The 13,338-nt window shown below is 43.6% G+C and overlaps 1 protein-coding gene across 1 annotated transcript; it reads left to right on the forward strand.

The window, feature by feature from the left end:
- The first annotated feature begins 7,982 nt into the window (after positions 1–7,982).
- On the forward strand, positions 7,983–12,662 carry LOC140246633 (uncharacterized). The gene has a single exon (XM_072325975.1). It carries the CDS (start codon positions 7,983–7,985, stop codon positions 12,660–12,662), a length of 4,680 nt encoding a protein of 1,559 aa, XP_072182076.1.
- Positions 12,663–13,338: the final 676 nt, after the last annotated feature.

Here is a 13,338-nt window from a genome sequence, read left to right on the forward strand (position 1 = left end):
TATAGTGTCTGGCATGTTTATACAAATAAAACAGTTAAAGACACAATGTAAATGTAAAAGGTAAATGACCGAATTGAGAAATGCTTTGTGTCGTTCAATCAAACTACTATTTGACACATGCAAAACGGTGTGTGAACTCGAGGGTGCCCTATATGTTTATATTTTGAGAGCATGCATAATGGGCCGAATGCATAAACGCTAGCAATTGCTTGTGCTAGCCTTTTACTCGAATCCGTATGCATAAAAACAAGCAATTGCTTGCAAGCAGAGGCTTTTGCTAGCAAGCACAAGCTATTGCTTGCTGCCCGCAAGCAATTGCTTAGAGACCAAGCATTTGCTTAAAAACGTATGCATAAAACATACCATTTGCTAGTTCTTGCTAGCAATTGCTTACGATTTTCCAAGCTCTGTAAAATGAGCTTGAGCTTTTGCTTGAACCGGAACGTTCCCTTTTAAGTATCATTTTTATACTTATGAAAGAAAGACCACACTTGTGAAGGAGTGGTATAAATGTACAAGAAATTACTCATAAGTAGTGTAAGAAACTTTTTCATTTCAACAACGAGAATGTCCGGTGGTTAGCACGCAAAATGTGATGAAAATCAGGTAGGATGTCTGACTTCGGTAGAGAGCGAGGAGACCTCCCTCCACGTGCGATCTGGCAGATCCGGGCTGCTGTAAGCTGCAGTGATGGGAATCAGCCAGTAATACGTGTGTGTGTATAGATGTGTGTGTATGTGTCTGTGTGTGCATTTCATAGCTCTTCTGCTATGTCAGGAAATGTTTCCACACACACACATGCCCTTTCAAATACATGCTGCCACACTCGCCTTTGTTCTTGTGTTCGCAGAGGCGTGACATCCCTTTTGTTGAAAACGGAAGCAATTGCTTGTGCGGGACAAGCAAAAGGTATTGGCATAAGCAAAAGATTATGCATATGGATTTGAGCAATTGCTTGAGCTAGACCTTTTGCTAGACGAGCTTCTGCTTTTGCTTGAAGCAATTGCTTACAAGCAATTGCTTGTTTTATGCATTCGGCCCATTGCCAGAACAGGGTTGTATGTATAGTCATTTCTCTTTCAGACATTGGATAAATATAAGGTCTTTCTCCGCTCACAGATCATCGTCTTGTCATAAAATGTACGCCTTCACCCAGAATAATATGTACCTTGTCCGTAACTTCCCGTTTCATTCATGTTCTAGCCATTCAGCAAGGCAACCCAACTTGATTTTTTTTATCGATTTTTTTTTTTTGTACAAGTATTGTCTGCATTCAGTAATACATAGATTTTTTTTCTCTGCTCGAATGATTACATTACACACACACACATACACACACACACACATATATATATAATATATATATATATATATATGTGTGTGTGTGTGTGTGTGGGTGTGTGTGTGTGTGTGTGTGTGTGTGTATTACATATATCAGAGCATTCGTGGACGTAGCTAGTGATCAATGTGCGTGTTTATTGCCGAGCTTTCGGTCTCGTTAGGGAACTTCATCAGGGCGTATGGCGGATATAGAGGGTTACGGTGGTATCTCGGCCGTAATCTGGTAGAACTCCCTAAGTCGATTTTGGTCGATTTTCAGGTTTTGAGTGTTTTGTGTGTTTTTTCTCATGCTCTTTCAAGTGGGCCAAAAATAAGTTGTGATTCGGTACAGAAAGTTATTTTGAGAAAGTAATTTTGGCAAAATTGCTTGTTGTTCCAAAAACGAAGAAATCATGGGGGGATCGGTCGTTTCCACATGCTGGACCTTACCTGTGGAATCAGTTGCCTCAAGCTATCCGTCACATTTCGAATGTTGACTCCTTTAAAGTTGCCCTCAAGACTCATTTGTTCATGACCATTTCCAGTAGAATTGTATATTATGATGTATATTTTTTCATTATCATTATTGTGTCATTCATTTTCATGTGCATGTTTGTGTAAGGATTTTTGTATTTCATAACTTACTTCTTCTACTGCGCCTTGAGCACGTTAACTATGTGGAACTGGCGCATTATAAGTACCCTGTATTATTATTATTATTATTATAAAATTCCTGAGGGGAGAGGGCGATCAATCTGGCAGAACTGCGTAAGTCGAGATACGAAATGAATTTTCCGATGTTAATCAGGCAGAACTGCGTAAGTCGACTTACGACAACGCTTGGACCAAGGTGTTCCTGCATCCCGCACGGACATGGTATATCTTAACACGCGCGTGCGCGACCTTGGTAGTGACGAACGCGCAGCGCGTTCAAGCTAGCAGTGCCTATTATACTAATGATGCACAGGATAGAGTGTGTTAGTGAAGGTGCGCCGCGCTCGAGAGTATTGACAATGGTGCGACATGCACGAGGCGCAGCCGAGTGCATGTTTGCAACCGTTGTCAATACTCGAGAGTGAGCCGCACCTTCACTAACGCCACGAAATAATCCTGTGCATCATTAGTTTTATAAAATGGGTCGAAAACTAACAGCATTATTCACGTACCTTTGTGGGTCAATACCAGTCAGCTACATGTAGCACTCGCTGAAAAGTCAAGATGTCCGAAGATGTTCGTCCCAAACATTTACGCACGTCGCACTCGGAAATCCCGCACACTCACCTAGTACTGTACGTACGTATAAGAGTATACGTACGCCACGTACTGTTATGCACAAGAAAGGCCGCCGGCTGTTGTGGCAGCCCGCGGCCCGAACTAGAAGTTGTTTACAGGATTGACAGCGCGTATAGTAGCGCGTGACGCACTTGTAACAACTGATTGAGTGCGCACTGCTAGTGTAAAACATTGTGACGTACGTCAGGCCAGGGAGGTGGAAGAGAGAATCTTCTTAGTGCTTACCTGAAGAAAATAATGCACGCACACGTGACCCATTTCAGCGCTTCCAATTGGCTACATTCTTGAACCCATTTTATAAAACTAGCTAGCTAGACACGTCGTACGGCGCGGCTACGTGTATTGCACACGACGACAGTCACGCTAAAGCAATAACCCTCGTTAATATTGGGGGAAATTGCCACTTTCTTTCCCTTCATAAACTGGCAGGCTTCAAAACAGGTCAATGCGGTATGCCTTACTATTAAGTTTTTCTACAATCTAGTGTTTTTTTTTTATGCCTAGATCATTTCTAGGTCTAACAAAAGTTATAGTTTGCATCTTGTCTGACATCACGCTCCAGTCAACTTTAGGCCTACTTAGTACTGCTGCAGCACTTGTCCATTGTTAGTGTACGTGAAATCAATGTACAACTTGTACTGTGCGGTAGCGTAGGTCACGCGAACAACAATATCTGTAATCTATTGACCATAGCTTCTTATTTTGTTTTTCATTGTAATAAGCGGTTAGTGGGCTTGGACCTATGGGATTGATCTCGAGAAGTTTAATGAATATCTAGGATACCGTCCATAACGATGGCATTTTCGATCCAATCCTACAGACGTCAGAAATTGACCAATACTAACACTTTTACACTGGTTACAGTTTACTTTTTAATACCGGTACCGTACCGGTACTCCCAGTAGAGTTGTGCAGTAGGGGCCTATTTAGACTACTGGGGCCTATCGTAGCTACACGCAGCCGCTGTAGCGACAGCGGCTGCACCTCTATTCCTTCGCAGACGTTGTCATTTTTCAGTGTGGTTGTGCGACTCCTTCATGAATATCTTTATTAATCGTGGAAAACTAAAATACAAGGAATTATCGTAATCTATGATAATCATTCAATAATCGGTATGCGATTTTTTGTTTAATTACGTCAAAAACTCACCGAAATCTATGGCTGAAATCAGGTCTGTAAACGTCCTTATTGCTTCATTCCTCATCTGCGTGTTATTTGAATGGCATTCATTCTCGTATACTACAACGTACAACGTAGGTAGTCGGAGAGGCGCCCTCTAGCTCTCCGACTACTACGGCCCACTGCTTTGACAGGCAACTTGGACTTGAAATTACAAATGTTAAAGTGAAGTGACTCTTGAAAGACCGCATGGCCATGTTTGATTTTTTTTTTTTACAATATAAAGACCTATTGGTAAATATTCATTCACATATCCTTTCCAATCAACTTACTTGGACACGCCGACACCACATGAAATTTTCTATTAGTTGCATGACAGAAACAATTTCATCTGAATTATATGTAGGACTGTATAAAGAATTGGACTTCCCGAACATTTCTCAATATCACTTCAAGTCGCTACTTAACATTATTTTTCGTTGTCGATCACTGATAATGAGAATGGAATCTGGTTGAAACGATTCCCGATTTATCTTTGTAACTGTATATTGATCGAATCCACGCGGCCACTCGTGGGAAGCTGAATAGCGCTATCAGTCACTTGACGTATATAGCCAAAAACTGAATATCAATGTAAATTTGTGTTGTGTATAGCATACATAGATAGATTTAAGTTTCGCACAAGATCTTCGGATCTTCCGTGTGGCAGAATCGCTTAGCACGCTGCGTGTTTATAATGCCCGACCGGAAGGAGAGAAGTTAATCGAGTCCCGCAGGACTTTTTCCTTTAATTTCTTTTTTCTTTTTTTTCTGCAGTTCAGCTTCACTCTGATGTCATGAACACAGCTACTCTATTTTCCTTGTTTTGTATTGGAGTTTGGAGGTTGGGTTTGCTTCATTAATTTTGTCACAGGTAATGTTGTAAATTGCCCCTTGAAACAGTATCCCGCTCGCCACCATTCGTTTTCTCTTTCCTTTTCTCTTCATTTGTTCTTGTTATACTGTAGCAGGATATTTAGGAACGTGTACGTTTACATAACTAACAGGAATGGGAACTGAATTAATTAACTCTAGTCCAGGTGCATGGCGTCTCGCTTATCTCTTTGGAATTCCAGGTTGTTATTGTTTGACCAAATAACGGAGTTAAAGACAGGCTGGGAAGGAAGTGACTTGATATTGCTTCATAATGAGGAATTTCGGGCAAAACCTTTCCAAGTGTAGTGATTATGACGGGGTTCTCTGTCGTTTATTTTCGTCATGGCTGTTTCACTAGTTAGCCATAGGTGATGTTGCTGGCATCTGGGAGAATAGAACAGATCAGTACCAAACTGGAATAGCCCTATAAACAATGTGGTAAGCGTTCAATTTTTGCATTATCTTTCTTCTTTAAAGTCAATCACTACTGGTCGAAATACACAATATGATATGACACGTTCCACTGGTAGTTTAGGAAAAGGGAGTTAATGCACGATGCAATGATAAATGTGCTACCGTTGATTTTAGAGACGTCATTGTGGTGTGGTACTGGTGATGGTAAGGGAACCATAGATTGCTTTTAAAGTAATGAGGCAATCATTGGACCTTTGCATCAAGACCGATTCCCATCTAGAATATAATGCATGTTCGTGCGGCGTTTTTTTTTTTTTTTTTTAATCCTGACGTGGACATTTTCTTTTTCTTGTTTTTAATTTAAGAATGTCATATCTAAATTTGTTTCTTTCCCCTAACATTTTTTTTTTTGTTGTTGAATATAAAGTTGGACGTTCCGTGACCCAGTAGAAGAGCAGCGATTTAGTTACAGTTTCAATCATGGGCGTAAATCCCGGGGGGGATGGGGGGGATATATCCCCCCCTGAAATGGAGGAGGGGGGGATGGCCTGTACAATCATCCCCCCCTGAATTTTGAAGAAAAAAAAATGGAGGAAGCAGAAATGTGATTGTATCAATTTTGGCATATTGCATGACGTTTGTATGCCGGCCTTCAGACAGGTAACAGAGCTGAACAGTATTCTATCTTGTAGGAAATCGAATGCATAATTTTCTCAAGCGCTCGCTCGCTTCGCTCGCTCGCGGACATGGACATACACTGTAAGGTATGGCTCAGACGTTGACAACGTCAAATAGTGTAGGCCTACATGTAAACATGCTAAGACGAGAGTAACTTGGGACCATCTGCAAAATATGTACGAAAACAAACAAACAAACAATAACAAAACTATATTGCCATAATTGAACCCCCTCCATTTCCTGAATCATTCATGAGGAACGACAGTGACTGATAATTCAGTCAAGATACATCTATGGGTATACCCAGGGAAGATCAGGGGCGTCGAAAATATCTCGGGGGGGGGGGGGGGCAAAGGGCATTCGCCCCGCCCCTACGAAAGTGTTTAGGCAGGCAAATCATTTATCCCCCAAGCAATTTCCAAGATGAGGACAAATTTCGAACTTTCTTAATGGAATTATTGTCCAAATACCGCCAGAACTATGCACCAAATCGTTGAATTGCAATCATAAACATGCAAAAGCTCCGCTATACTGGATCCCTTTCGATAAGTACACTGTTGAGATTGACGTATATTTCCCTAATTTGTCAAAGAGTGTGCAGCATATCTTTCACTTAACAAATTACTCCCTCATATGCAGAGGCGTCGATGGGGGGGGGGGGGATGGTTCCCCCATAAAAGTGGGACAAACCAAATCGCAAAAATATAGCTAAAAACGGCAGTCTTTGGGGTGTAAAATGTCAAAATTTTAAAGCTCGCTCGCTCCGCTCGCTCGCATTTAAGCGCTAAGCCATTCCCCTGATGTTGCTACCAGTGATTGACAGCAGTTGCGCCCGGTGCGCCCCCCCCCCTAATCTCCAAAGCAAAAAGTATAGCTACAAATGGCAGTTTGGGGGACTGTAAAATGTCAAAATTTTTCAAGCTCGCTCGCTTCGCACACTCGCATTCAATCATTATGCCATTTGTCAGGATGAAACATGTATTTCCTTAGGTTTCCAAGCATGTATCGACAGATCACGATAGTTGTTGTTTTTTTTTTATTACAGAGAACAGTGTAAGCTTAGATCAATGGAAGTATGATAGCCAAGATATGGTGGGTTTGAAAATTTGCGTAGTTGTTTGTTTATCGTATGCAAATCAGTAGACCATATGTAAACAGCTGACACGCGACCACATTCCGTGCGCCGTGGTCTGTATTGGACGTACTGTAGTGTCGTACATTCGGTATGGGAGGTTATGCATTGTATAGTGGAGAGATTGGTAAGGTAGACGTGCGGGGAATTAGATAGAGCCGAGGGGAGAGGATAAGCAGAAAGCATGGACGACCACGATAGGCAAGTCAGCTCTCATCATGGACAATGACCGTGACAATCGTGCTAACGGTTTACCAGTGGAGGTCGGTGAGCTCTCATCGAAGACAATGATCGTGACGCTCGTCGTGCTGTGCTGAGGGTTTAGCAGTGGAGGTCGACGATCTGGATCCGGCTGGGGAAGGACGGACGATGTCGAGACGTTTTGTGGGGACATCTTGCGAACACAGACAGTGCTGTATTGGACGTGTGGTGTATTAGAGGCTGCGTGTATTGGTATAGCCAATACAGACGTCGACTACAGTATCTAAGTTGAGTGCTCACACTAACGATAATTTTTATGTGATTGCATAGACTTAATGCCAAGCTCCTTCACAAGGCATTACCCTGTTGTAGAATTTACACATGAGTAAATAAACAAAGTGGTGTCAAACGGTCAGTCAAACATTGATTTGTGTGCACGTGAATTCATAATCGTGTTTACATCATGGGCCTATTAAAGTTTTAGTGTGGCTGTGTAGCTATAACGGTAGTTATTATTGCCATTAGTAGATGAACTAGCAGGTATAAAAAAAAAAATATAACCACAGAGTGACAAGGTGCAAGGTCACTATGTGACAATTTTGGAGGTCCCACCGAGACCTGCTAACGTTAGATCTATGTTAGGTGGTGTAAGACACAGCCATAGGCTGGTAAAGAAAATTAAAGGCTTCCTTATCATGTGGTTGATTTAAGGTGTTATGTAGTTGAGCATGGTATTGTATGCAGTGTATGCATGTATTAAGGTGTGTACTGGTTAAGAGTAGACCTGGTTGAGGTTGTGTCGAATTCGCAGTTAAAAGTCTGAGCGGAGTATTCAGTGAATTGTTGTGAATTGGGAGTGGATTTTTCTCCTGGTTGATGTTCTTTTGGTTGGCTGTTGTTGGATGATACGATGGCAACTCCAGAACAAATTAGAGACTTTGCCACCCTTGGTAGGGAACTTGGTTACTCCGGTGGAGAGTTGAATAGTTTCGTGAATGCTCGTTGTGATGAGGCTGCAGAGAAAATGCGGGCTGAGGAAAGAGCCAAGGTCCGGGAACATGAAATGAAAATGGCTGAAATGAGATCGACAAATTCCAGTAGTAGTACGCATGTGGATTTGAGTGGTTTGCACTTGAAAATAGGCAAGTTTGACGAGAATCGGGATAGGTTCGATGCCTATATCAACAAGTTTGAGTTGTTTGCTGACAGTCAGAAGATCCCTACTGAATTCAAGGCCTTATATCTGATTTCAAATCTGAGTGGCAAAGCCCTTGAAGTGGTGAACAGAATGGAGCCTGCTGATAGAGATGATTATGCAAGAGTCAAACAGGAGTTGATGGTGCATTTTCAGTTGACTGAAGAAGGGTATCGCAGGAAGTTTAGGACTGCACGGCCAGAGAAAGGAGAAAGGCCACATCATTTTGCGACGAGGCTCAGAGGGTATCTGGTGCAGTGGATTGAGTTGTCAGGGATCGATGAAGAGTATGATAAGTTGTTTGATCTAGTCCTACGGGAACAATTTTTGAATAATTGTTCAAAGGAAGTGGTGGCATTTTTGAAAGAAAGGGATTGTGATTCAATGGAGGTGGTCAGTAAGAATGCTGATGTGTATGTAAATGCACATGGTGTGCACACATTTGGACAGCAATCAAAGACATCTGATCAGAATCAGAAATGGGGAGGTTCAAAGCCCTCACAAGGTGGTGTGAAAAACACACCAGGCAGTCCGAAACCCCCACAGCGCCCATTTGAAGTGAGGGGAAGGAATCAGCCATCACAGGGTAAGAAAACCCAGTACGGGGCTGGGCGCGGAGATGGCCCGAGGGGTTGTTATCAGTGTGGGAGTCCTACACATTTGAAGAGGGATTGTCCCATGGTGCGTGTGAAATCAGCTCAAGCAATGGTTGGTACAGAGGTGCTAACTGAAGAATCAGAAATGACACGGTCAAACATGGATGCTAGCACGCCGTCAGCTGGCAGTCCAGGAAACTCAATAGGTAGTTTGAGGTCAAATGACGGGGGTGGCAAACAGCCACAGGCAACAGGGCAATCAGCTGCGTGCATGCCTGTTGGAAATCATGTGCCCGTTGACGGGTATCAGAAAGTTGAAAAGCTGGGAATGGCTTACGGACAAGTAAGTGCGATGATGAATCGTATGCCAGTTGTTTCAGGCAGGTTATATCCTGGTGAAGTTCCAATTTCAGTACTCCGTGACACAGGATGCAGTACATGTGTTGTTAAGTCCAGACTGGTTGAGAGACATCAGCTGACTGGGAAGTGTCAAACAGTGAGGTTGATTGATGGAACAGTCAAGCAATTTCCAGTCGCCAAGGTAGAGTTAGACTCTCCATATTTTTCAGGTGAGATTGAAGCATTGTGTATGCCGGATTGCTTGTGTGAAGTGATTGTTGGGAATGTCACTGGTGCACGTGAGCCCAATGATCCAGATTTGAAATGGGTGCCCAGAGGGGGCAAAGCATTGAGTGACGATGCTGATCAGGAGGATGATGGTGGTAGATACGTCATTGGAGATGGTGAGCAAACTGTAGATACCAGGGTTGATGGCGTTGATAAGGAAGAGGTTGACAATCTTTCTGAGGTGAAAGAAGATGATCCACAGGTGATGGCAGTCGAAACCCAATCTCAGAAGGAAGACCAGGTGTTGGGCGAGACAGAGTGTTCAGTCAGGAATGATGACAGTGGAGTGCCAGCTGTCATGGCTGTGGAGACACGGGCCCAAAAAGCACGCAGTACAAAACCCAAGAAGGGGTTAGTTGTGGTCGATTCGGTCAAAGTCGCAGATCCGCCAGAGTTTCGTCAGAAACAGAAAGATGACCCCACTCTTCGAGCATCGTGGGATAAGGTTGGTGTGACTGATAATTCCAGGTATCTGTTCCGGGTAGATCAAGGTTGCCTATTGAGGCAGGAAAGAGATCCGCAAAACCCGACAGAGGGGATTGGCCCAAAACTTGTTGTGGTGCCAAAGGAATATCGTGCTGATATCATGCATTTGGCACATGAGTCATTGTTTGGTGGTCACTTAGGGATCAACAACACATTGTCAAAGGTAAAGACACAGTTCTTTTGGCCGGGCATGTATGAAGACATTGCCAATTTCTGCCGATCATGTGATGTATGTCAGAAGACCATCAGCAAAGGCAAAGTACCCAAGGTGGAGTTAGGTAGACTACCAACAATCGAGGTACCATTTCAGCGTATCGCCATCGATTTGATGGGGCCGTTCACTCCCTCTGAACGTGGTCACACCTACATATTGACAATTGTAGATTATGCCACGAGGTATACGGAAGCGATTCCGTTGAAGTCAATAACGACAGTCGATGTCGCAGAAGCACTGGTGACAGTGTACAGTCGAGTGGGTATACCGCAAGAGGTTATGTCTGACCTAGGACCCCAATTTGTCTCTGACTTGATGAAAGAAGTCTGCCGGTTATTGTCAATCAAGCAGTTGACGAGTTCCCGATACCATCCCATGTGCAACGGGCTAGTGGAACGGTATAATGCTGTGGTGAAATCGTCTTTGAAGCGGTTGTGCACAGAGGAGCCACGCCAATGGGATAGGTATCTTCCTGCCCTTTTGTTTGCTTTGCGAGAGGCACCAAGCTCAAGCCTGGGTTTTTCTCCATTTGAATTACTATACGGTCGGCATGTGAGAGGACCCATGGAGGTTTTGAGAGAGCTGTTGACAAACGATGCTGTCGAGCCAGAAAGAAAGAGTGAGTATGAGTATGTCATCGAGTTGAGAAAGAGACTTGTTGAGTCATGGCAGATGGCACAGGAAAATTTGAAGCAGTCGGGAAAGCGGTACAAGACCTACTATGATCGAGGTGCGAAGAAACGGAAGTTGAAGATCGGAGACAAAGTCTTGGTGTTACTGCCGACGGAGCAAAACAAGCTCTTGGTTAAATGGAAAGGGCCATATGAGGTGGTCGGTGCCAAGTATGACTATGACTACGTAGTGGATGTAGATGGCGTGAAAAAGACATTCCACATAAACATGCTCAAGCGATACTTCAGCAGGGTAGCAGAGGAAGAAATTGCTGGAAGTTGTTTCGAGGTGTGCCATGATGGTGGTGTAGATGAGTTGTGGAGTGACGAAGGCATGGAAAACAACGATGATGTGTTCACTGAGATACCAGAAATGCCTTGTCCGATTCAGAGAGAGTTCGTTGAGGATGTACAGCTGGATGTTTCCCTAGACGAGGTGAAACAAGAGCAGATCAGACGATTACTGTGCGAGTATCAGGATGTGTTCACAGATGTACCAAAGAAGTCAAGTATTGCAGAGTGCAAGATACACTTGACCACAGACGAACCGGTGCGGTCACCACCATACCGCGTACCCCAAGCGTTGCAAGGTGAAATCCAGAAGGAGGTTGAGATGATGGTGAAATTGGGTGTTATTGAACCATCTGACTCTCCCTATGGTCATCCGATTGTGATGGTAAAGAAACCGGATGGAACCAACCGTTTCTGTATCGATTTTCGGCGCCTTAATAAGGTTACGGTTTTCGATCCTGAGCCGATGCCGGTGCAGCAAGACTTGTTTGCGTCACTTGCAAAGAGCAAGTATTTCAGTAAATTGGACTTATCAAAGGGATACTGGCAGCTCCCTTTGAGAGACTCAGACAAGGCCAAGACAGCATTTCTGACACCGATAGGACAATTCCAATTCAGATACATGCCATTTGGACTTGTCACAGCAGGGGCCCAATTCACGAAGATGATGAGAAAGCTGCTATTGGGTGTTCCCAATGTGGTGACCTATATTGACGATGTGTTGGTGCACACAAACTCGTGGGAGGAACATGTGACCACACTCTCAGCCGTGTTGAGTAGACTGCGGGAGGCCAACTTGGCAGCTCGACCAACCAAGTGTGCGCTGGGATTTCAGTCCATAGAGTTCCTTGGCCATGAGGTGAGTGAGGGGATCCTACAGACGAGCGAACGTCTCACAAAGAAGATTGCCGAGGCCCCAAGACCGGTGACCAAGAAGCAGGTCAGATCCTTCCTAGGCCTTACCGGCTATTATCGGGATTTTATACCCAACTATGCCGATGTGGCATTGCCCCTCACAAATCTCACGAAGAAGGGAAGTCCCGAGAAGGTGAAGTGGGGAGAAGGCGAAGAACAAGCATTCCTCGGATTGAAGAAGAGCTTGATCAAGCCACCCATTCTACACCTACCCGATGAGACCAAGGTATTCAAGTTGAAGGTCGATGCCTCAGACACTGGCCTTGGTGCCGTTCTAATGCAAGAACGGGATGGCGAAGACTTCCCAGTGGCTTACGCAAGTCGGAAACTCCTTCCGAGGGAATGTCGTTATGCCACTATCGAGAAGGAGTGTCTTGCGATTGTTTGGGCCATTCGCAAGTTCGAGTTCTATCTGTGTGGCCGGTCTTTCGAAGTCCACACAGATCACAAGCCGTTAACGTACATACAGGCGAAGAAAATGCACAACAAAAGAATCATGCGATGGTGCATGAGCCTACAGGAGCACAGGTTCAGGCTCGTCTCTGTAAAGGGCAAAGACAATGTGGCTGCAGATGCCATGAGCCGCCTAGTGTGAACCTACAACACAGAGTAGACGGTCAAATTCAAATGGAACATAGTAAAGCCAAGATAACCAATTCTGACAAAACATTTTTTTTTTTTTATATACAGTGTTTATTGCATATATCTGACGTCAGTACAGTATTATAAGATTTTTCTTCATGTTACAAAGATGCATTATCATGGAAGTCTACTTTAAATGTACAGGCAACATGGTTGGCTGTAGACAGGTGTTAATATGGACATATACATGAAAAAAAAAATCAATAAGTTCAGTAACTCCTTTGTACATGTTTTGTTTGCTAAGAACAAAATGCGCAAAGCAAAGAATATGATACTTGTTTTTATTTCTGTTATTTCTTTCAGCGTTGCGACAAGACTACACCCGCACTACATCAACGTCGCTATTGATTAGGTGTAGGGCAATCGCGTTGTAGTGTATAATTATGTACATGTACAGATTGTAGTTTGAGTTGTTATCGCATATGTAATGTTTAATTACATAGTTTGAGTTATTATCTAACTATTACTGGATACTACTATACAGGATCGTACAGGTGATAATTCAGAGTTGAGGAGTGAGGTAGGTTTCATGTCTCTTTTTAGACACCAGATCTTCAGACAGTCGAGAGGTTGCAAGGTTAGCATTGATACTCTGTAATTCTATGGGGCATCATTGACACACATACCTG

The sequence above is a fragment of the Diadema setosum genome, chromosome 3 (genome assembly GCF_964275005.1).
Source record: "Diadema setosum chromosome 3, eeDiaSeto1, whole genome shotgun sequence".
Classification (NCBI taxonomy): domain Eukaryota; kingdom Metazoa; phylum Echinodermata; class Echinoidea; order Diadematoida; family Diadematidae; genus Diadema; species Diadema setosum.

Excerpts from the sequence above, each read along its gene's own strand:
- LOC140246633 (XM_072325975.1), top strand. The coding sequence starts at position 7,983 with ATGGCAACTCCAGAACAAATTAGAGACTTTGCCACCCTTGGTAGGGAA.